This window comes from Pygoscelis adeliae, unplaced genomic scaffold (assembly GCF_000699105.1).
Source record: "Pygoscelis adeliae isolate BGI_AS28 unplaced genomic scaffold, ASM69910v1 Scaffold27, whole genome shotgun sequence".
NCBI classification, from domain to species: domain Eukaryota; kingdom Metazoa; phylum Chordata; class Aves; order Sphenisciformes; family Spheniscidae; genus Pygoscelis; species Pygoscelis adeliae.
Genome location: NW_008825410.1, coordinates 3,315,121 through 3,340,071, shown reverse-complemented (window position 1 = coordinate 3,340,071; position 24,951 = coordinate 3,315,121). Strand labels below are relative to the sequence as shown.

Genomic DNA, 24,951 nt, shown 5'->3' with positions numbered 1-24,951 from the left:
CGTTTAGATGTGGGTTGTTTTTTTTTCTGATATTGACAGAGTTAAAAACTGCATGCACTATCCGTGTGTTTTTGTTCTCTTTTCCCTCCTGTTTTGCCTCTAGCCTCCTTTCTCTCCTTTCTACTGTGCTCTGGCAGCCTGGAAGAAGACGACTGGGCAGTGGTAGAGAGGAGAGCTAGGAGAGAAGTGATGTCAAAAGCTGGTGGTTAAGAACAGATGTTGGCGTTGAGGTTCTTGGGAAGCGGGTTACCACAACAACAGTGGGTGTGGAAGAATGTGAATTACAGAGGCCATTCAAAGCAGCACCAGGTGTAGAAAGCAGTAACAGGAAGATGGGAAGGGTTGGTGACTTTGACTGGCCTCAGCCAGGAGCCTGTGAGATGGAGATGGGGAGTCTACTTGGACAGGGCTAGCGTTTCCCACCCTTTTTGTCATTGGCGGGGTTGAAGAGAGAGGGGAGCAGAGATGGAGCAAGGGACTTGGAGATGTGTTCAGCCAAGAACAGGTTTGGGACTGTGATTTTGGGGAAACTGTCAGAAGAGTTTTGCTGCTGACACTGTCCCATCTATAACTGATGTTGGATTCCAGACTTCTTGGCTCAAACTTCTTCTGCTTCTGCCAAATATCTGAATGTTTAAGTGTGCTGAGGGAGGATGGATTCTCTGGGAGATTTTAGCTGCTAAAGTGCAGCTTTAAAGTACAATTTTCCACTGACTAGATGTAAACTTTGACAAATTGGACGGATTTTCACAGAAACAAGAAAAAGCATGTCCTTGACCTGAAGTGTAACTTTTGAAGGTCGCCTTTCAATGCATGAGATCTGAGAACTGTTTGAAGAAAAGGTCACTAACATTAAAGAGCATATTTGTTCTCTAGTCCTCTCTTGGAAAAGGCTGACCTGTTTTGACTGGAACAAACACTGTTACGCACAAGCTGTAAAAGATGAGGACATTTGTTTAAAGTTTGTCAAGGCAATAGTGTCATCTTACAGGAACTGGTACTTCAAGAGCCAGTGCTATCAATTTTGCTACTGTCATTGTTAATTACTATGATTCTATAAAAAGAATTTTATCTGGAAAAGCAAACAGTAAATTGCCGTAATTATAATTGATGCATGACACAACAGGATGGAAGAACTGAGTATATTTTCAAGGGGGATGGGAAGTGATGTTTTATATCTGTATGTAGTAGACAGACAAGCTGTTGGCTGTTGAGTTGGCCTTTTAAAAAAAAATAAAAAAAATTCTTACCACCTGTGGTGTTAATGGGTTATGCTGGCAGATCTCTTTAATGTATTTTCTCACATTTCTTGGGTGTGTTTTAATTATGTTGTTGCTCAGAATGCCTTCCAATATGGATTTACATCCATAGTTTGGTTGGTGTCATGCATCTACACAGGTAATTGTGAATCTGTACTTGAAAATTATGGGGATGTTTTTAGCAAAAGTAGGAGGATAGAAATGACTAGCTTAGGTCTCAACTAGGTCTCTTCTAAGCATCACTTAACTTTTGCCATCACCCTGTCACTATCAGCTGTGGCTGTCAACTCTGTGAAGCAGAGACATTCCTTCAGCCCATCTTTTCTGTTCTAGCACCTCTCCTGCTTTCTCTGAGGGCCAGCTGCTTTTTAAAGAAACATCCAGGGCTTACCATCTTTTGCTTAAAGGAAAATTTTTGTCCTTTAAAATGCAAATTTCAAAGTTGAACAATGTCCACAAGGTTTAAATAAGCACATGCTGCTCTAGACAGTGACATGGTAATACAGATCTTCACTGTCATTTAAAGGTAAACTTGTAAAGTTTGCAGTCATCCTGATTTAGATTCAGTTGTATTCCAGGGTGAATAAAGCAAAAATCCTGTGGGTCTGTTGTATGGTTTTCTGTTTCCTCCCAATTGCTTGCACCTTAAATTCAATTAACATTGTTGATGAGTGCTGCAAGAGTAAATGACAGTTAAATGACAGGGTGAGAACCGAGGCAATACCCAGAGACCACAGAGCAAAGGCAGAAGGCGGACAGCATATCTGTTCCGTGTGAGCTGATAGGGCCTTTAGATGTGAAAAGAACACTTAAACCATATTTTCAGTTGATGTGGTTGCAAAGTGGATGACCAGCAGTGTTGGCACCAAAGTGCTTTGCTGCTGGTGGTACAGCATCGCTAGCAGTTTCTGATACAATCTCTTTCACTTGATTTAGTCTGGAAAAAAATTTAACCTTCACTTGAATTATCACTGGCTTTTGCTGCTGTAGTGTCTGCCAGCTTGCTTCATCCCTTTATTGCTTTTTTTTTTCATGTTGGAAATTAGTTTACAAGTTACTTGAGGGAATCTTGCAATTTCGTAGTTTGCGTGCTTAGCATATTTTTGGATGGGAAAGAAAAATTTAATACAAATCTTACAATAGGCATCAAAGAGATCTAGGCAGAATTAAGGTTATTTCCTGTCCTTAAAAATGTTTTTTAAATGTTCTAGATATTATTCATATTCTAATTATGCTTAAAAGTCTAGTAGTTCATTATTTTGAGTTGCTTTTTAGTGTGTTACGCTATGACATAATAAAGTGGATTTCATTCACTTTATTATGAAATCCTTGTTCTTTTCCCGTACCCACTCCACGTCATTCTTTTTTCAGTCACAGAACAGTATGCCTTATTTTCACTGTGATTGATTTTGTTTACTAAAATATTTGTAAAAATAGGTATTTGCTAGCTTTTTACTGAGGCTGCTTTTATTTAACCTCTAAATCATTCCACAAGAGACAAAGCGATGCCATGTTCGTTCCAGCATTATTTTCCAGCTGTGGGTGAAGAGGCATGTTCAGCCTCACCCACCCAGAAGAAGAAAACTGACATGATCCTTTAAAGGCTCCTGTCTCACTCCCTCTTTGAAAAATAGCAAGACATATGCCACAAGCCTTTTTTTTCTGCCGCCTAAAGTGTATGCTGACAAATCTGTCTGCTTTTCATGCAGCGTTTTTGCTGGAGGAAATGGCCCACTGAGAAATGTAGCAAAAGTAATTTTTTTAAAAAACAGCTTTTCTGTAGAATTCCTCATTTGTACGTAGTGGTTAAAGTACGCTGGTAGGCAACTGGGTTTCATGCTAATGCAATTAAATTCTTTCCTAGGATGCCTTTCTGTCTTCTATCTACAAAAAAATTATTCATTGCAGGTACATACGGTTAAGTGATTTCTTGTTGTATTGATGCATTGTGAAAAGTGATTAACAAAGCTCACACTGACTTCAGCAGGGCATGAGTTTCAGTACTGGTACTCAGTTATTTAGTCCCTCGTTTAGACAGTGTAATACTAATATTACAGGTATACTGTATACAGCAGAGGATCTTTATTACAGTTGCAAAGTCAATCATTCAGAAGTAGTCACAATTAAGTTTATCTGTGGAAACTTAATTTGGTCCCTCTACTTGTACTGTTCGTTCCTTAATTACACAACAGCACCATGTTCGCTCCCGCTGTGTGATCTCTGTCTGTGTCAGATGATGAGCGATTAATTTAATTCTGTATTCTTGATGGGTGGCTCTAGCTATATGTACCTACTGTGCATTATTAAAACACAGATGGTTTTGAGATTTTCTAGAACACTCGCCACTGTACTCCGACTACTTAAATATTTGTTCATCATCTCAGCACCCCACTTGCTGAGAGACCTTTTAAATGATGATTTTGAGATGACTTTCAAAGTACTTGCATAGCATTGGGTAATATCAGTGTACAGTGTTGCCTGGGGTTCTGTAAAAATTGTGTACACTCCACGGTTCTGATAAGCGTGAATGAAGATCAGAAGTTAAACTGTCCAGAAAATGAGGAACATGGTGATGATACCAGCTTGAGCGACTTAATGTGATGCTCAGCCAATAGTAGGGGTAAGGGTAAAGATCAGGTTGATTTTCTTCTGACTTGAACCTGATGGACTTTTCAGCTTCTCTGATGGCAAGGTCCTGCCACTGAAACTGGACAATAAGTCTGGATCAAGTTCATACCTGGGCCTGTATAAAAATAAAATTTAAGCAACCACTTACTCCATCTGTGGAAAGAAATGAAAGAGCTGGGAACAGTTATGGGTACAAGCACACAAGTTGGTCACTGCAGGATAAGTTAGGCTGTGAACTTACAGGTTGTCAAGGTGCAAGATAAATGCAAGCTAGATATGAAGCAGCTGTGCGCTGAAAGCTGGTACCCTGGCTTATCTCACAGTAGTGACTTCAGGAATGTGTATCTTGGAGAAGCCGAGTTAGTGTTGCAGAAGCCCCTATAACTGTAGTCCATCTTTGCTTTGAGCACTTGGCATGGCAAGTGCTTTATTTTAATTTGGATTTTTGTTTATGTAATTTTCTAGGTGTTTGAAAAAGGAAGTGGAAATCCATATTCCATTTCCAGTGTTGCATCTGCACCCCAATGTTACATCATGTTTGCAAGCTCCCATATGGACGTGTCCTGCTTGAACTGAAATGCTAGCTGGTAGCTGTCATAGGTTGCTTCTGTCTGTGGGCTGAAATTGGAGGAGAATGCAGAAAACTGCCAGGCATTTTCATTGATTCCTGATGAAAGCAGCGCATTGGTAATCTGTGGGAATCTTGGGTTCCGATATGGGTGTCAATGGAGAATACGTGCTAGTGTCTGTAGGCTCTTGTCTACTTCCCCCCAAGCATGAGTGCTTGTCCACTCCAGGCTTTGCATCCTGTCCCTTTTCTGTCTTGTCTACATGCTCTCACTTTCCACTTCCTGTGTTTTTCCACCTGTGAAGGCTGTTCGGTTGTCCTCTGGCTTTGTTTCTCCTTACCCAGCCATCCTAGCTTCCACTGTGAATCACAGCGCCTCGTGCCGTCTCTGTATTCCTGCTTCCTTTCACACTGCTGATACTCAGTCTGACCCAAAGAGGCGATTTCAAAAGCTTCTAACTTGACCAAATTTAGAGGATTTTCATGCAGATGGCAAAATGTGTATGCCCATTTTAAAGGCCTCTGTATTTCCAGATTTTGAGTCTCTACTAAAAAACATGGGGTTTAGAGGTGGTTTTTTTCAAGGGGAAAGTTGCTCAGTGAGTTACAGCAGTTGTTACTAAAGCCTGTTTTTTGGGAGATGGGAGGAACTGTTTAGACTGAAAACTTCCAAAGGTCTCATCCTAAGGTAGATAGATATTTATATGAAAACTGTTTGAAATTCGCAAGGTAATGAGACTAATGCCCAAGCGGCCAAGAAGGCCAATGGCACCCTGGCCTGTATCAGAAATAGTGTGGCCAGCAGGAGCAGGGAAGTGATCGTGCCCCTGTACTCAGCACTGGTGAGGCCGCACCTTGAATACTGTGTTCAGTTTTGGGCCCCTCACTACAAGAAGGACGTTGAGGTGTTGGAGCGTGTCCAGAGAAGGGCAACGAAGCTGGTGAGGGGTCTGGAGAACAAGTCTTATGAGGAGCGGCTGAGGGAGCTGGGGTTGTTTAGCCTGGAGAAAAGGAGGCTGAGGGGAGACCTCATTGTTCTCTACAACTACCTGAAAGGAGGTTGTAGCGAGGTGGGTGTTGGTCTCTTCTCCCAAGTAACTGGCGATAGGACGAGAGGAAATGGCCTCAAGTTGCGCCAGGGGAGGTTTAGATTGGACGCGAGGAAAAATTTCTTTACTGAAAGAGTGGTTAAACATTGGAACAGGCTGCCCAGGGAAGTGGTTGAGTCACCATCCCTGGAGGTATTTAAAAGACATGTAGATGAGGCGCTTAGGGACATGGTTTAGTGGGCATGGTGGTGTTGGGTTGACGATTGGACTCGATGAACTTGGAGGTCTCTTCCAACCTTAATGATTCTATGATTCTATGATTCTATAGTAACAGCCAGTGACAGTTTTATTAGTAGATTGTGCTACTAGTCCCAGCCATGCTACATGTGCATAAAAAAGTAGTAGAAAGACTCCTGCTTTTACACGCTACCTGCATTGTAGAGTTGTTTTCTGTACATGCTAACATATTTTTGGTTTACACAGTTTCCTCTGTGTTTCTTGAATACTGAAATGGGCAGTGAAGGCAAGATATGACTGGCTGCTACAAGATGAGTAGCATATTACAGTCTTTTTCCATGAGAGTCTGGCTTTAATAGGATGATGTCTCATTATTTTTAACCTCCGTCAGTACTTGTGTCTGAGGAGCATTGGGACAATACACAATGCATAAATTTATATCTAGAACATAATGAAAGAGACATTCATTTCATATGGCAGCAGTCTTCTGTATTTCTGTTAGAATAATATAGTGTAGTGCTTTTCGGAGCTTATTTGATCAGTCCTTCCAATGCTTTGTTCCAGTTCAATAGGCAAAGAGGTTTCAGCAGGTTTGTGACTTGCCTTTTGCTTAGGGGACTCCAGCCGTAGCAAGAAGAACCTCTGAAGGTGCCTATGTGTTGTTACACACGCTCTTTTACTGTATTTCTTCTTTAATACATACTACACTTTCAAGTAGGAGCAGCAAGTAGACATTTCACAAATAAAAAAAGTACTTGGTTAAAAATTCAACCCACTCATGTCAGCCTGAATTTCTGCCTGAGGAGTTCTGCATCTGCAGCTAATGTGATCCCTCCAGCAAAGCAACATACAGTTGAAGGGCTAGCAAATCTTTTCTTGTGAGGATGTGGGGCACTGTGCGCTACCTCTATGCCAGACTGTCTTTTTTTTTTTTTTGTTTTTTTTTTTTTTTTTTTTTTTGACTTAATGAAAACTAGAATAAGGGCCATTTGTTAAATCTAGAAGAGACTGTCATGAGGTTGGAATTGGCTGTAAAGCAGGTAATTCAGCTAAGCCTATGTAATAGCCCATTGGAATGATTTGATGCTTTTTCTGTTCTTCCTGTAGCTCACGGATTCTTCTGAAATTTGTTAAGAAACTTCCTCCTAGAAATCTTTCAAAGCTGAACAGTGACCTTTATATCTTTATTGCATTGTGTCCACTCAGATCAGAGTGGAAGCTGGCCGATTCTGTGCATTTATAGGTGTGCAGCTCTAAAATCAATTACTTGAGATTACAAATAATGATCACTCTGCAGAATATATCCTGTGGTGAGAAGATGGGAAGTCTGTGGTCAGTATGGTCTTACCTAGGGTGTATAGTTTTCTCTGAATTGAATTTTGTCATATTAGGGTTGTAGGAAAGCAAAGCCATTTGCTCATAGTAAATTATTTCAGATGTGTGAAGTGGAAAATAGCAAAGTGTAGATTTGGGGACTGCATTTCTGGGGAGGAAATTTCTGCGCATTTATTACTGCAGAACCAACAGAGTGCTGAATTCCTGTCTCTGTGCTAGAATTGTAAGTAACATTTTGCACACAGAAAATCCTGCTGTGTGGGAAGTGGATGAGAAGCATAAGGGACATTGTGCTCCAAGGCTAAATTTTAAAATTTGCTATAGAAGATGTGTAGATGGAAGCATAAGTTGCTGGGAAGGGAAGCAGAACTTCTGTAGTTTGTGCAGGCAATAAGACACGTGTGAGCATGTTTGTTCAGAAGTCATGATGAGGGAAAAAACACATGAATGTTTTCTCACTAAAGATGCCTTTCCAGGAGAGCTCAGAGTGAAGAGACCGAACCCAACTGTTTATGAGAGGAAGTTGGCACTCTGTCAGAGAGCACCGTTGTGTCTGCAGAGTGTGACAAGCTGCAGAATTTTACAGATATGTTATTTAGCTCTGAAGCACAACAAATGACTTGCTTTCACAAATTTGTGTTACTGACTAGAATGTGCATGCTTTGGTGTCTCAGAAATCAAACAGAGCAGCAAAGGTGCATAGTTACATTAACAATACTAGATGGGTATTGCATCTACAAACTGCCATGACGTGCTGTCTTCAAGAGTAAAACTCTCCCAATGAGAGATGTCCTCCTAGAGTGACAGTGAGAAGGGGTGAACACTGCATGTGAGGAGTAGCATGGGAAATGGTGAGCACTCGTGCATGGGAGCCGCAGAGGACACCTCAACTACTATATACTAAGCAAAGCAGACATTTTCATAGCTATACTTTTTAGAAAAATGATGGGACTATCACAGCCTTTGCATATAGTAGGAAATCCGAGAGAGTATCAGCAGCAGTTGTACATAACGGTGAATATGAGCAGTATGAGGTTGAGTTCTTCTGCTACTGCTGAGAAAAGTTTCCAGGTCACTTGAAATATCAGACAATTTGGAAATCATGGGTGATTCTTCTATCTAGGGCCACAGTGGAGATTTGTGATTTTTCACAAAGTGAGAACAAGATGATAGTTGGGAATTGCAAGACTGAGTTAATTGTGGTAGGATGATCCGAGGACCATAATTAATGTTCAGGCTTAATGTACTTGCCATGTCTGAAAGTACCATCTTTGCTAGTGCTGCTAGTGAAAAGTTCTTCCTGCATGTGGCCTGGGAGTCGACAGTAATAGTTAACTTTTGTTGATTTTGACATACAGCTGTGAAATGTTACTTTATGGACATGCCAGAATAGCCTTTTTCAAAACACTCCAAGTTTTCTAGAGGTAAGTCAAAGCTGATCTAAAAGTCACAGGGCTTTGTTAATGGAGTGTCAGGCTTGAGCTGATGCTGTAAACCCTGCAGGGAGCAAAGCACTGATTTACTAATGCTACTCAGGTTTTGGGTAAGAGTTGGCTGCAGTCCATCTGGCTTGGCTCGCTCATGGAGTTGAGCGTACTTTAGAACCCAGCTCATCTGGGAACAGCAAAAAACTCCTTGACCAACACAAGCAATAAGGCAACTTGCCAGGAGCTCATAATAGATGAGAGCATCCCCTTGTTGGAGGAGAAGTCTGTGATGGTTATTCAAGCAAATACAATGTGTTTCTTTTAGGTATGCAAATATGGTTATTAGCCCTTGATGGAGAAGTGCTGAGTGTTGGTACTTTTAGTGGCTCAGGTCATGAACGTACGTACAAGTCACAGAAATTATCATCTTGGATGTCGTTAATTATTGAAGTATGTCACCAATTCCTCTGCCCTGTTTTTTACTGCTAGAATTTGCTGTAAGAGAATATGCAAACACAGGTGACAGAATAAGCACCTGCCCACTCAAACGCATACAATATTTTGTCCAAAGTGTTTTAAAAAAGCATTTTAGCATTATTTGCTGCTGTGCCTCCTCAAAACTCTTTGGGGAAAGGAATTAAAAGTGCTGCCATCTGTTTATCTGACATTTAATACTGAGGGTAAAAAAAGAGTGCCAGCAGTTTTGAAGCAGCATTATATAATTTTGCTTTTAAAAATACATGCTAAGGATACAGTGAGTACTACCACGTTGGTCCCACTTTTGTGAGTTGTTGCAATGCTTTTTCAACAATATTTTAGTCATTTTATCTTAAAAGAAAACAACTCTGTGTGAAATCTGTGGGTGATAATAACTGGATGGAGATGGCATTCTCTGGGAGAATTGTTTTGTTCTAGAAGTAACACCAGGCACAGCAGCACCTGACTTCTCACTGAGCTCCAGCAGCAGCTGCATTGGCAGTTTCAAAGATGAAGTCAGGCTTGTGTCCCGCTGATGCTGATAGATTCCCTGGACTCTTTTTCATTCTCTTGCATGTGAATTTCTGGGTTTTGTCTTTGAATTAGTGGGGTTCATCCAAAGTTCTATCCCTTTTGAGCAAAAAGTTGCCCAAAGGAGGAGGTGTATTGGTCATTTGTTCTGAAAGGGGATGTTTCTGGAAAAAAACACACCGAGCACCATCAGGTCATATTTCATTTTGTTTTTAAAGTACTCTGTGGAGGAAGAAACAGCTTTCCTATGTCAGACAACTTTTTTTCTTTATTTCCTTTTCTCCCCTTTTCTTAAGCAACAAAGTAGTGTTTTCACAAAGACAGGCAATCTTACCGGTAAGAATCCTGATAGAAGAGCACACAGGGTAATTCTCTTACTTTCACCAGTTATGCTTGGTTTCTCACAATATAAATTGATAGTGGAATTGCTTCTTATTTCTGCAGTGTAAAATTAGTGCAATTAAGATGATTTTGCTCTCTGTGCTATATTATTTACTGTATTTCACTTGGACTAATGGAGAAGACAGAAATCTCACCCTGCAGGTGATGTTTTGTAGTTGTTGTAATATATGGCAGATATTGAATATTGAGGCTGTAAAAGGAGAGAATTGGATAGAGTGGAGGAGGGGACTGAAGAGGAAAGACAGTATTTGCAAAGACCTCAGGTTAAGCTGCTTTTAATGTACTGTTTAAGCTTTAATGACCCATATACAGATTTTCGCAACAAAGTAATGGCCAACTAGAGGAATTAAAGGCCTCAGGTGATGATCTGAACAGCAAAAGCTGACAGAAGTCATAAATACTATTCCAGTTCGACACAGGCTCTGCTAGGAGGCAGGTTTTATGTTCCCAGTCTCTCTGCATGTATGGTCATTTGACAAGGTTTGAGGGAAGAGCTGGTAAAAGCTCAGTTACTGCAGGTGAACTCTTCTCGGGGTTCCCCCAGGTTAAAAGTTCTCATTTCTGGTAGGAGGTACCTTTCGGAACAGTTATTCTGGTTATCTGTTGTTTGTATCCATACCTTTTTCAGTAGCAATTTTTCATTGTTGTGCTTTAAAAAAACCCAACATATCCAAATCTCTCTGAGCTTTTACTCCAAGAAATTCTCCAAATTCTAAGATGAGGATCCTATGAAAATTGTGCATGGCTCTTTCTTTGAGAAAAAAGCTTCTACTTAATTTGTAGAATGTTAAAAGTTACTAGAGATGCACTGATCAAATGTTTAAAAAGAATAATTGTAATTGCAATAGCTGATTTACAGCTCAGTGGCAACATATTTAGAGCACAGGAAAGATTCCTCTGTGCTGACTCTCTGAATAGCATAAATTGTGGAGTGCAGGCCAAAGGAAGCTCTTCTGAAACATTTCTTCTTCAGCCAGGTTGAAGGGTTGCCTCATTCCTGGTCATGGAGCTTGCCTGCAGGTTTGCAATCCTGTCATCAGGATATTTGTGATATGCTCACTTTGAAGCTGCTGTATGGTATTTTCCCCTTTGCTATCTACCTTCTGCCTAGCATGAACTCCAAAGTTTTGCCGCTGAGGATGCTTGTAGAGGAGCACTGATTCAGCCAGATGCCATGTTGCTGTTATGTTGCTTCCTAGAGTGATCAGCTTGTCAGATCAATCTCTTAAAGACCAATATGAGAGATGATGCGTACTTACCCTAATTCAAAGCCAGATGACCCCTGGAGTTACCTCAGCCTGATGGAGCACCCTCAATAGGACAGCAAGGAGTAATACTGCCATGGAAGCTCCCTAGCTTCCATTTTGCACAGTAGTGGAGTTGGTGTTTCATTATTTTCTTTGACAAAAGAAGAAGGGTGACAGAAGAAAGTTCCACGTTATTCAGTACAGAAACATGCCACTCATTTGCATGTCTTTGTATCTATTATTTACTTTGCTGTGGTGACTGATAGTCCTGCTCAGATGTATGCATGAGATGGCAACGCACTAACGACAGAATAACATTGGTAACAACACATGGCTTGTCAGCATATATTGCTAAAAAATGCCATGTCTTGTGGAACATTAAATATGTAATATGGTATGAACATTAAATATGTATTATGGTGTAAAAGAAATTTAGTGAAGGAGATCACCTGGAAGTTCACTAGATAAGTCTTTATTTGTCAGTATTCTGAAAACATGAGCTAGTGCCATTAAAAAAAAATATGGTGAGAAAGTACCATGTATTTATTCTCATGAGCTAATACAAATGATTCCATCAAACTTGTGTTATGTTTGAGAAAAAGGAGAATTATTGCTTAAAGCACTATTCTTCGGATAGATGTTGCACTTTGTTTTGAAAGCAGCTCTGTTGTGTTGGATAGGAAAGATGATGTTTTGAAGACACACTTGACTTTGAGACAAAAAATTATCTTTGAGTGTAGAAGCGAACTTGGTGTCTGGTTGATCAGATGTGAGTGATTGAATCACTTAGAGGAGGCTGCGTAAGGAAAGCATCTCTAGCCGCAGCTCATTTTTGCCTCAAAGTGAGGTTGAGTTTGACCAACAAGGTGGAGAAAATAGCACTGAATGGGAAGGTGTGATTTTCAAACACACTGAACGTGTGGAACTCATGGACATAGAAGGTACTAAAGTACAACTATTGGTTGTCAGGCTATGAAACTCAGATGTCAAAAAAATCATCCAAGTTACTAAAAAAAAAGCCAATTAATATAAAATATTTGGATACTTTTTAAGATAATGTGTGTTTTGCTTTTCAGCTTCTCTTTTGAAAGGACTGAAACATGCTAACATTGTGCTGCTTCACGACATCATTCACACCAAGGAGACCTTGACACTTGTGTTCGAATATGTGGTGAGTAAAGTAATTAATGTTCTGGATATGGTCCAGAGTGTATTGAATTTGATGGAAAAGCTCTCTTTACCATCAGTGATCTGTGGATCAGGCCAAAAATAACCCTTTACTTTCTTCAGTAGAGTGGAGGCTATAAGAGATGATGCTTTGTAGCGGAGTGGGCTAAAAGTGGAAGGCTGGGCTAGACCAGATTCAGAGATGGATATGAAAAAAGTAGTAACTGAAAAAAGTGGCTACTAGGGCTCTTGAAGGACCTTATACTGTTCAGTCGACTGTTCAAACTGGTTCCTTACTCTGCTTCCTAGTTATAGTTTGTTTATTAGAGCTTTTTCTTTACTGATGTGATTGGGTAACTTTAAAATAGGTGAGGATAATGTAGATAAGAAGAACAGGACTGAAATGCTTAACAGGTAGTTCCTTCATCAAAAGCATGTGACAAGTTTAAATGGCTTTTGTTGTGACTGGCTCGTGCATAGTGTGTTTTTATAAGCAATGTCAATAAAAAAGAAGTCTGGCACATGCAATTTAGAATTTTGGATTATTATTTTTTTGCCATGGCTAGTGTTTTACCTACTAATTAAAACTTCAATTTCCATAGTACACAGTGTAATGATCTAATTGTGTTCAGAATATTACTTTCCGAAGTCTTGGGCTTGGCCTCCTAATTAATCTTTTTAGTTTTTCTAAGACAAACATATGGCGTTTATGTAGAACTACTTCAGCATTTAGCTGTGGACTTATGCAATGTACTATCGTAATTAACCTCTCAGTTTTCACAGATGGGTCCAAGAACATGTAATTTAAAAGAAACAAATGAGTTTAGAGAAGGTTAGATTTTCAGTATAATATCTGTTATTGTGTTGTAATCAGTAAGAGACTGCATTTATGAAATACAGTGATTATTAATTTCACTCTTAGTACATCTCTACTTAAGACAGATGGAATTGTTTTGTGTGTTTCTTGGGAGCATGCCTTAATTTTTACATGATAGTGCACAGCATCTTGTCTGAAGAAGCCATTCACCTTGTCTATTTACATAGAAATGCTACAGTGTGATCATGTGGGTATTCAGCTACAGGAGCCTGCAGAGCGGTTGCATGCCGTACATATTTTTTTACCTCAGGTATAGGAACATTAATGAAAATTTAATTCCTTTTCTTAAAATCCGTGATTCTTCTGCTCCTGACATACACTGAATTAGCATAGGAAAAGCCTTGATATTTAATTTTATGTAACGGTCAGTGTAGACTTATTTGCATAACTTTACATGAATACATTTTGCAGTCCCTTTTATCAGCAGCTGTATTTAGCTGTATTCATCAGAACTGGTTGAGAAATGAGATATGTAGAATAAGTTGCTCCCTAAAATAGATGTTTTTGCCTATTATACTGATGTCAAATTTCTGGATTTTACATCCAGTAGTAGCGTTTAGAGACTTTGGCTCCCAGCCATGTGTTATATCATGTTGCTGTCCGTGATAAGCATGGACACAGACTAAGCTTCATGCAACGGCTAGTTTTTCTGGATTCATTTAGCTGTTTGTTTTTCAACAATGTGCTGTTGGGATCAACCCTGCTGGTGGTTGCACCTTTTTATTCCCATGGTGTTTGGTAGCTATTGAAACGGTTTCAGGATCTCATTTAGTAATGGTTTCTAGCAACTGATCCAAGTAGTATTTTAGTGTTTTGGCTGGTGGGCAGAATCTCTCAAGTGGTGCTCAGGAAGAAGGGGAAGGATGCTTTGTTCTCTCCAACCAGCCTAAGGACTGTATCTTAATGACGTTGTAACTTGCTCGTGTGCCTTGAGATGACAGAATTGCTTAACAAAAGTCTGTTTTCATTGTTAGGTAAGGTAAAGTTATAGGCTGATCAAATAGCTAATGCTATCTGATAATGCTTACTGCTTGAGAATGCTCGTGTAACCTGAATTGAATTCTTGTGGGTGTGCATGATACCGGTTTTAATTGCATGATAGCAATGACCTTTTTTGTTCCTTTTGTCAAAGAGCTCTCATTCAGTGCATGATATGAATGTGCAGAGGCAAAAATTACAGTTGCCTATTTAAATTTTGGCTGGTTGACTATGCGATCTAGCTGTGTAATTGGTGTTACTGAGCTCTATATCTATAATGTCTGTTTTGTTGTTTTTGATTTTTTTAACACCTGTACATGGTTTAGCTCGATAATATGAATGATTTGTACTGAAATCAGTAGAAATACTCATGCGATTAAAATTACATGGTGGCATACATTTTTGAATGACTGAGGCCTAACAAACCTAAAAGGGGATGAACTCGATTTACTTCATAAAGTGACATCATGGAACTGATACACTATTGCCATTAATCACTATTGGCCATTTCAAACATAGTAAAAACCATTTGAATGAGATGTCATGATTAAATTAGGGATGAACAGTTAGTGATCTGAGAGTTCTCAGAAAATGGAAACTTTGGGTCACTAGGTTGGTGACGATTCCATTGGGAAATTAATGCTGATGAAACGTCTGAGGTTATCAGAGGTGTTCGGTTTCAGCATTGACCCTGAAAGAGTAGAATGAAATTTAATTTCATGTAGCACCTTTCATTGCAAAATGCATTGCAGTAATAAGTTAAAAGCTGAAAGCAGAATAACCTCTGAAAGGAAACATGGCAGTGATTAAGTTCTCCGGGTACCTCAAATTAGAATTTTTTTTATATAGAAGTCTGTCAGATGAAAACATGGCAGCGCTTTTTAACTTCAACCTTGGTGGTCCCCAGAAGCAGGAAAAGTCAACCTTTAAAAATTCTATCTGACAGTTGAAGATCAGGAGAAGTTCATTCTCCATATAAACATTTTGGTGGTGAATGTGAAGCCGTGCGTTTCTGTGGAAGAAGAGAAGGGAGACTTGCTCCTTCTGAATGAAAGAACTTAATTGAAAATAGTTTAGTATATACATTACCTTGTTAGTAGGGCATAATTTCTTTGTATGGTTTGATAACTCTTACATCAGCTATGATTATTGTTCGTCATTCAAGTGTACCGTAAAGGGAGCTGAGAGCTCAGTTTTATCACTGGATGACTGAAAGCCATTGCTCATTACCTGAGTTTTGAGGATGAGCTGCTTGGAATCACCTGTACAAAACCTGAAGGGCTGATATTCTTTCATGTATGAATGGTAGAGAAAATGGTTTCCCTATAGTTAACTGGGATGTGCAAAACAAGGCCTGAAAACAAACTGTGAAATTTGACACATTTTGCATATGGTATCTGAGACTGCAATGACTTCCAAAAGAAAAAGGTCAGTTCAGCTTTACAGTTCAATGGAGGAGTATGACTGTTCACATAAGTTTTGTTCCCCTCCTCTCCAGGCTCTGTTTAGGTGTTAGTTTATGCAACCCTGTGGGTATGCCAGCTGTAGTGCAAGTGTCACTGATATAGCCAACTTTGCTGAAGGAAATGATGAATTTTACAGGTGAGATCTCAGATATATTGAGAGATCTTTGAAGATGGGTTCACATCTGTTCATTCTAAAATGATCATGAGCTGCTACCATTTGTTTCTTCACTTGTTTATTTAGAAGGAAGATGACTGTATTTAGAAACACTTAATTGCTGAAAGGCAATCCTAAACAATACATATTGCTACAGGCTTGGTAGAATGATAATGAGGTTTTTAGTATTATGCATAATTATGTAAGTATATTATTATCAATAAATGAACCAGCAACTTGTCCTATTCCTGGCATATAAAAGTGAGCTCGTATAGCAATACTTTACATTATGCTTTCAATATTTATGAACTAGATTTGAAACAAGAACAGATACATTTATAATTGCAAGTATGAGTAATGAGTAATATTATTTCTGCCTCAACAGTGAAAAAGCTCCAGACTAATCTAATAGTGTAATTTAAACCCAAGCGTTTTCAATTACCTTGCCTACTTTAATCTTTGTGTATGTTTTTCCTTCTTAAAAATTACTTTCCATTAAAGAAGAAAGTTTAATTCTCATTGCTTCATTACAGTAGCTAAAATAGGTTTTTATACATTGAGTTGGCTTAATAAAGTTCATTAGTTACATTTTCCTCCCATTTCCTGTAAGAAAAAAAATAGGTGTGAGTTTCTCATTTTAATGCTGATTGGAAATTGAGATATATACTGTTTATCAGAATTAAGAGTTACAGAGCTGAAGTTTCAAAACCTGAGATTTTGAGTTTGTCATGGGACATCTGAGAAAAGTATTATGCAAGGAAATGGCCAACACTCATTACCTAAAAGGATAAAAAAATTTTGCATTGAAAATTTTGAATTTCTTATAGCTTTTGAAAATTTGGATCGAACACTATTATTGGTTTTCTGTTTTTATTTATTTTATTAGGGAACATGTGTTGAAACTAAAGGTAGGATGGCATTGCTCATTTGTGAAAACAAACAAAAAAAGCCACATTATTTTAGTGGATGAGAGAGCAGGGAAAATCAGTAGAGTCCCAGAGCTGCTTTTGAACTGTGATAACTAGGATCGTTCAGCAGTGCTTAACTCCTAGAGGAAATTAGGGAAACTTGGCACAAGAAGGAAGGAGGGGTCTTCTAATCCTTGATTGAGAGTGAAACTTATTTGGAGGCTGAATTACCTTATTTTGATGTGAGAGTGAAACGATGGGCAATTTTCTTTCCGTTTGAGGTGAAGGTGCTTGTCCAGCTGTGGTAAGCAAGGACTGAAAGCTAGTCAAGCTCTGCAACAAGCCAGATGCCTCCTTGCCACCCTCTCGGCAGACATCCCTCCTTGCTGTGAACGTGCTTCGTCCACCCCAGGAAGGAGCGGAGCCCTTGAGGGCTCCCAGCATGGGGGCAGTTGAATTTAGTAGTTTCCATTTGCCTTGACTGGAGAAGGAGCCATTCCCCTGTTGGTTTAACCCCTGCCTTGTGCCCCAGGCTTGCCCCAAGTTGCGCTACTTAAATTGCAGTCAAAAAGACGACAGAACAAGGCTGAGAGGAAGCAGAGAGAAAGGAAATCCCCTACTATCGAGAAGAGGCAGTAAGGGAATACTGCTCTTGGGAAAGCCTTGTTTTTCAAGTTTTAATGAGCAGATCAGAGACAGGAGCTGCTGATGTCCAAGTATAGGTTGGAAATGCAAACAAAGTCAGCTTCAGGAGGTAGGGATTCAGAAGGGATTTCAGAAGGAAATTGCTTGGTGCTTTGCCGAGAGGTAAAGACTGCGCTAGACATGGGAATCAGCAGGAAAGAAGGAATGAAAAATTGTATTTAAATAAAAATACTCCTGCTAGGCTAAGAAGTTTACACAGGTCTAGCGGGAGGAGGAAAGATGTTACTCAGTTTGCCTCATCATCCTGACTTTGCAGGATCTCACAAAGGTTGTGTAGACTTCATACGGAGGGTGCATACTGATGAATAGATGTGTTAGTAAGATTAATCAAATTTTACAATCTAACAGATTGGGAGGCTGTGTGTGTTTGAATGTCTATTCTTTGTACAATTTACTAATGTTTTTTATGACCTTACCAAATATTGGTTAGATTTGCAGTGTGCTTTGCACCATTTAATAATTAGCATCTATTAATTATTCTTCTTTTTATTAAGTATTAATAAGTGTATTCAATGTAACTATTTAAAGAAAAAAAACCACAACAAAATCAAAGCATAAAAAACATCCAGAGTTGAGCTGACAGATGGAACACTGGAAATCACATGAGATATTCTATCTACTGACAGATCTCAATTAGTTTTTTCCTAAATTACAGATAAAAATTTCAAATGTCATTATAGTCCATCAAAAACACGTACATGTAGTAAGATGCATATGCCAGTGATAACACTCTACTCAATACAGGTAAGGCCACCACCCAAAATGGTAAATTTGTACACACAAGGAAAACATGAATTAACTCAAGACCTGAGGAGGGAAAAAACCAAGAATGAGCAAACATCTAGAATAAAGGCTTCTGAGGAAAAGTCAAAGTAAGTAGGGCTGTTTAGAGTTGGGGAAAAAAAGGGTGAGATGGTTACAAACCTTTAAATATATTGTAGAGAAAGACAGTGACCTTTTTCCATGTCAGTGGTAAAGGGGATAAAAAAGAAAATCTGAAATTGCAGTAAAGAAGAGAAAGATTAAATTACAGGGATGCCTCTTTAATGGTAATGATAGTAAAGCACTGAAGAAGGTACTATGGGGTGATGGTTTCTCTAATACTGGCAGTCTTTAAGAACAGTTCAGACAATCAGCAGAATGACATATCATTGATAGTAGATATAGGTGAATTGATTATTTTTTCTTTTTGAGATCCTTTCTATGTGTATCTTTCTGCATCTTAATTTTTATCAGTTAAATATGAATACTTGTAGTCTTTCAGTGAAGTTAATACACTGTTACTTTCCTGTCAGGAATTGAAGAAAAAATATGTCAGCTTATTTTACTACTTTAAACAAAATTAAAAAAAAACACCCTTCTAGTTTTATTATTTTACTTTTTTTTAGTAATTGATTATTTCTATGTTACAGATTTCTGGACAGCTCTACCATCAGTAGTATTCTGGTGGCATCCCACACATTCCTTATCTTTTAATTTCAGTAATAAACTGGCATTGTCCAAGTCCCTCCAAGGTGAAACCTGACAGTATCTCAACTTGCACTAGAGACTGTGCAATCTAATTAAACTTTTTTCTCAGGCTATTTAATAATGTGGGTTGTAACTGCTGTTTAATTCCTCTTAAAATGAGAAGCTCTGATTTATTCAGTGCAGACTGAAACAAACAAACAAACAAAACACCAACCCAAAAACTGGCTGTTTGGAGAGTGATGATTGCCATTAATTCTAAATCTTAAAAATAGATTTTTCCTTCCTGAACTAGCAGTATGCAGCTTTGTACTAATTTAATCATATTGATAAAAAAATACGTCTATGAAATCTTTAAAAACAGAAACTTGGGGTGAGCAATTCCAGCAAAATAATAACAATAAACATCCTGGAGTCAGAATGAAGAGATCAGTCATTGCAGATATCTTTAGCATACGTTTATAGTTTTATGATATAAAAAATAATTAAGGAATGGTGAATAAGAGGAATCAAGAATCAAGCTTGAGTAATAAACAGAGCCAACACTTGAAAGTTAAAAAGGCCTATTCATTTTTTCTTGTTTTACTACTTTGAGTTAAGAGGATATAATCCATGGAAGCATCATTTTTCTTTTGTGCACCTTGCAGTCTGAACTGCAATTTTCCCTATAAAATTTTTATTAATCTTATGATCATGCATGGACAGTTAGGAGGATTAGGAGGCATGGCAGAAAACAGTCACTCAGCCAGTGTGAAGAGAGGTCTACCATAGGATGCTGAAGCTTTTAGAGAAAGTGTTTGCGCAGCTTTTTTCCTGCCCTGAAGATGGCATTTTTTTTTGTAGCCCAGCACACCACCATATCAAAGGCTCTTGTGCCAGCTCAGCTTGTGTACCTGTGTCTATACTATCCACGGCCAGTACTGTGCCAGTATTAGTGTGGATACTCGATGTAGTGTGGCTGTATGTGGATTGTCAACCTCCCTGACGTGTGTGTGTTCTGCTTACGTGGTCCTGGAGTGAATGCTGTCACCATGAGCTTAGGGGTATCTGCCATGCTCCAACGAGAAACTTTTTGTATCTTCAAGTACTTTTGGGTTTTTTTTTTTTTTTTTGTATATGTGGATATAGTGGTCAGTGCTGTAGAAACCTAATGACTTAGCAAATTAAAGAAAAAGTGCACACGCACATCTGTGTGGGCTCATGTATTTCAACTTGCTCAGCTTCTAAAAATTGTCCCAACCTTGTTGACTTTGGGGACTATAAGTCCATCACAGTTTACGCAAGCTGATGATCTGCTGCTAGGTTTTGATCATACTAAACAGGAATTCCTACTGATTTTTGAGATGTCATTCTTTTTGTTAAAATAATCTCACTAAATTAAGTGTTTACTGTCTCTTTAACCTGATTTACTAAGAAAACGAGGCTGATATAATTGTTAAAGTGGCCAAAGAATAAGGAAGAGGATAAACTGGCATCTTTAGAAAACTGGATTTTGTTGAAGATCTTAGTTCATTCAGCAATTCTTTCCAGAGCAGTGTGTCTCACTCGTCAGAGTCACAGACCAGATTGTTCCCTGTGCAACGAACAGAGACTTTGTATCAATAAATAAATACGTATTTTCTAATAGCAAGCAAAAATCAGACAACTGTGCATTCCCTTTTCTCTCTGGGATTTTCAGGTAGGTTTGCATATGTGTTATGTACTCCCCCACCACCCAACCTCCTTTTCTATATAGTATTGTTCATGTGTTTTGAAGTATATTTATCTTTGTTGACAGTGTGAGAGAAATCCAAGGCACTAGAAACATCTGTTAGCAAAATTGTTTTCATTAAAGGTGTCTTGTGGGGTGGTTTTTTTCTTTCTTGGATCCCTAATATATATCTTTCCCCTGCTGCTCAGCCCAGCTGGTGCTGTTGCCTTCTGCTGTTTTTCTGGAAGTTGCTTAGGTATTACCCAGAGATACCTTGCAGGGTATTTTTTGTTAGCATGACTAACACTGCATCGTCTCATAGGGGGAAAAGTTTGAATTCTAGAAAGCCATAGAAATACTTGAAAATGAGAGCCTATGACACTTTTGAAAATACCAGCAACGTGAAATTAGTTTAAACCGTGGTGCAGTAATGTGCAGAGTGCTTAGGTTGGAGGATACATGCCATTTAAATAGAATTAACTTTTCATTGTTCTCCTGTCACTTCAAATATTCCTACTGCCTGTGCTTTTATTGGTAAATTATATTATCAGTTTAAGAATTTGTTGGTGACAAAAGGGAAAGTATTTTAGTCAGTAAAACTGCTAGGGCATAAATAATGTGTGCTCTCCTTTGAGCAGAGAAGAATGGCTCGCAACAGCCTCGCTGCCTCAGTGGAGCTGCACAATCTGTCTGCTGCATGATGGCATCGCTGGCAGCCAAATACTCCCGTTTTTGTTTTAATGGAAGGGTTCTTTCACATTGCTGGTTTTACATGATGGGAATGCGGTTGGAAATGCTTCCTGTTCCATTCACAAGCCCCAGGCTCTCCGTGCATTTCAGCTTCAAAAATGACAGCTGAAACCAATTAGGCAGAATTATGGGACAGCTAAGTCACATGGAGATTTATCATGACCGAGGAAGAGGAGGGAAGGAGAATGTATTGCATGAGAAGTAGAAGTGACTAATTTAATTAGAAGAGAATGACAGTCCTGTTGTTATGGAAAGGGGCTGGCAAAGTAGAGCTCATTTCATGTCACCGGCTGTGCCTTTGAAAGGAGACGTCCTGCCCTTTGTCTGAACACGTTTGTTTGGTAGCAGAGTCTCTGATTTCTGAGCAAGATAGCTGAGCAAAATAGTTGATGTTAAAGTGAAACACTGAGTGTATCTGAGGGCATTCGTAGCTTGTGGTTTACTCATCTATTAATAATTAGAATTCCTTCTTCAAGGGGAGAAGGGAGGAGTCTGAACCATCAACATTTGTCTCATTTTTTTTTCTGTTTTCATACTCTCTCTCTTCCAAAAGTAGGATGCAATGTATATAAACCTTGCTTCAGCTGTATAAATATCAGCCTGGATTCTTTTCCCTTCAGCAGATGCTTATACACAGTATGCTCACAAACATAACCATGCATGTGTCTACTAACATAAACGAGAGTCTTGCTGAATAGAAATGACCTTCATACACTTATACACTGCCACAAGTTTAAAGCAAAACCCCAATTAATTTCTTCATGTGAGCCTGGAGACAATATTTCATAAGGTAAATTAAACTTTTTGCGGTTTTGTCATGGTAGTTGATCGTGTGTGGGAGAAGCGAGTGAAAAACATTACAGAGAGAGTCTGAGCAAGCATGTGTTTTCCTGCAAGCATGTGTTTTCCTTTTTCTTTTTTTTTTTTTTTTTTTTTTTTTTTTTTTTTTTTTTTTTTTTTTTTTTTTTTTTTTTTTTTTTTTTTTTTCCTAGGGTTTTTTTCTTGTTCCTTGACCCAAGCTTGATTTTGCTTAATCCTTGTACAACTTTGTTGATTTTTATTTAGACTCTGAGCAGCTATTTTGGATAAGTAACTTTAATCTCTCCCTCATTTTCATATACCTGTAGGAGTTGTGATACTTCTCTCCATCATAGGGAGAAAAATATTTGAAATTTGTTGAAGTTTGGGTCAAAAATGGGCATTGGCTGATGTGCTTCTGCATACAGTTTGGAAACAGGAGAATGGTTGAACTAGCATAGCTGAGCATGAGTTTTCTATTCCCTGACCTAGGAGGCATTGCACAGTCTCTGGTCTAATTCAGAACTTGTGCCATCTACCCCAGGAAGGGTCAGGGGTTTCCTAGTGGAGGTCTATTTACTTGAGATGTGCACTGAGGAAACTTTGTGTTTTAACTTGCTGAGAGAAGGTATCACAAAGGCTTGACAGAGCCTTCTCAAGGACATGTAGCTGTGTGTGCCAGAACCCTGAAGTCAAGTCACAGCCCTGGAGCAGTGATCTTCTCACACGACTTAGTAAAATACAATTATTTGAAGAAATAAGATGCCAAAGTCTGCCTCAGGTTGCCTATATTTATTTTTAATTTCAGCCAAAATGGCCAAGATGTCTTACACCTATAGCTGGAGGACCCTTATTGTAAATATTCAAGCCTTACAGCATGGGCTTGGAATTTGGAGAATGGGTAGCCTTTGTGCTGTGGGTGGCATTGAGCTATTATTTTGAAAATTGCCCCAAATTTGATCAAGTAGTAAGCTTCAGAAAAATTGTCATTTGTACTGAAGAGCTATGTCTTTGAAGATTCCCCCTCTCCTCTCAAAGACTTGGTTTTAGTCTTTCACTTCAAATATTGTAGACTGCATCCCGGGAGGAAGTGAAATTGTTTCTGGGGGAGGCAGTAGTGGGAAGAGAGATTAAATTATTCACTTTAAGCATAACAGATTTTGCACAAAACATTATTGTGTTAATGAGGTGGCAAAGTCAAGTTCTTAAAATTAGAGGACGCCAAGATAAAGATGGCCTATGCAATCTCCTTTTGCCATCCTTGTGGAAGAGCCTGTTGCGCAGCTCTGCAGAGGACTGTAGGGTGAAGACATGTGGTGGTTGTTGAACTTTCGTCATTTTTTGTGGATGTTGGAACTCGGGTGTCTTCTGGGGTTCCTGCCTCATTCAAAGTATTGTTTCAAGATAAGGCAGGTAATACTGCTGTAGAGAACTGGGTTCCATCCCTGCTATATTGGGAATCGTCATCACCATCACAAATTGCTGTCATCTGTCAATTCAGATATGACTGACTTCTGCTATTCAGCATGAGATTCTCAGTCTCCCTTGCAAAAGCATTATACACTCACAGCTGTAACTGAAGTCAGTCAAAACACAGAAGGCGAAATAGTGCCAAATACTCTGAAAAGTCAAAACCAAAGTGCTTTAAATGGAGTTGCCCAAATCAGTGATACTTAAGACTTTTTTCTCTTTGCTTCAATTCCCTACCTGATAGAAGGGAATAATGCCACATCTCCCCTGGATTGCTATGAAATTATTTTATGTTTGTGAAGTGTGAATAGCATAGCAATGAGCCGGGTAAGAAAGCCTGTGAGATTAATATTTCTGCCTTCAAAGTAGTAAATAAGCCAGAGACTGCAAGCTGCGTGAGAATGGAAAAAAAACCCACAACATAAAACCAGCACAGCTGTTCTGTAATCAAGTACCTCCTATTCCGTTCAGTGAGTATGTCTAATCCTGTGAGGGGGGAAAATATGTGATCACATTACGCATTTAAAAAGTTATCATAATGTACATTTATTGGGCAAACAAATAAAAGGTTGGATAAACCCCATTAATTCTAGACTTTCCTAGCTTTTGAATTCTTCACTATGGAAACTTGATTTATCTCTATTTATTGTTTTTGTGTAGCTGTTATGAACAGATGAGTGCTAATAGATTATTTGTACATATAGGTGTGGGTAAGCTGGTGGAGTGTTAAAAGCAGGAATTAATGGGATTTTGAACTTAAGCTAAAATATCATATGTTCTGTCAGCATGGGATTACTTGTGGTGATTTATGTGTGTTGGGGATTAACAGTATGGCTGATAGAGTTGTTAAAAGCTAGCTCGGAGCAGAATTGGTCTAGCCAGGTCCACCTGGGATCAGGATGTGTGTGACAGATACTTGCAATTACTTGGAAGTCTCTGTACTGCGTTCCCAGTGTATCCTGCTTCCCTGTGAGGTGTCCTCACCCTCTGAGACAGTGGAGAAAGGACTGTAAAAGGTGTGTGGGTTGGTTTGTTTCTTGTCTTCCTACCTTGTTTCAGCGTAGTTTTATGTTATTGCCAATAGGTAATTGTAACTTGAATTTTCCTTTAGGGTATATTTTATTAGATCAAGGCGGTAACCGCAGCAAAGACCCTAGTGTCAGAGTATGGCATGCTGTATCTGCAGCCACTGTTCCACTTGGGAAAGCATCTTGCCTTCTACCTCGAAATATAGCATGAAGAAAAAGACTCCGTTCATCTATATGGTACCAATTTCATGGAATACCGTTAGAAAACTGCTTTCAATCCAGTTTGCTCTCTGTTTTCTTTTTTAATGCTTTCCTGAAACTTGCATTCATGCT

General features: G+C 38.9%; 1 protein-coding gene across 1 annotated transcript in view; it reads left to right on the top strand.

Annotated features, from left to right (window-relative positions):
* Positions 1-24,951, top strand: part of CDK14 (cyclin-dependent kinase 14) — a 321,566-nt gene that overhangs the window by 117,726 nt on the left and 178,889 nt on the right. Inside the window, exon 7 of the mRNA XM_009330527.1 lies at positions 12,237-12,331. Within this exon, the coding sequence (XP_009328802.1) occupies positions 12,237-12,331 (95 nt within the window). The remainder of the gene's footprint in view (positions 1-12,236; positions 12,332-24,951) is intronic.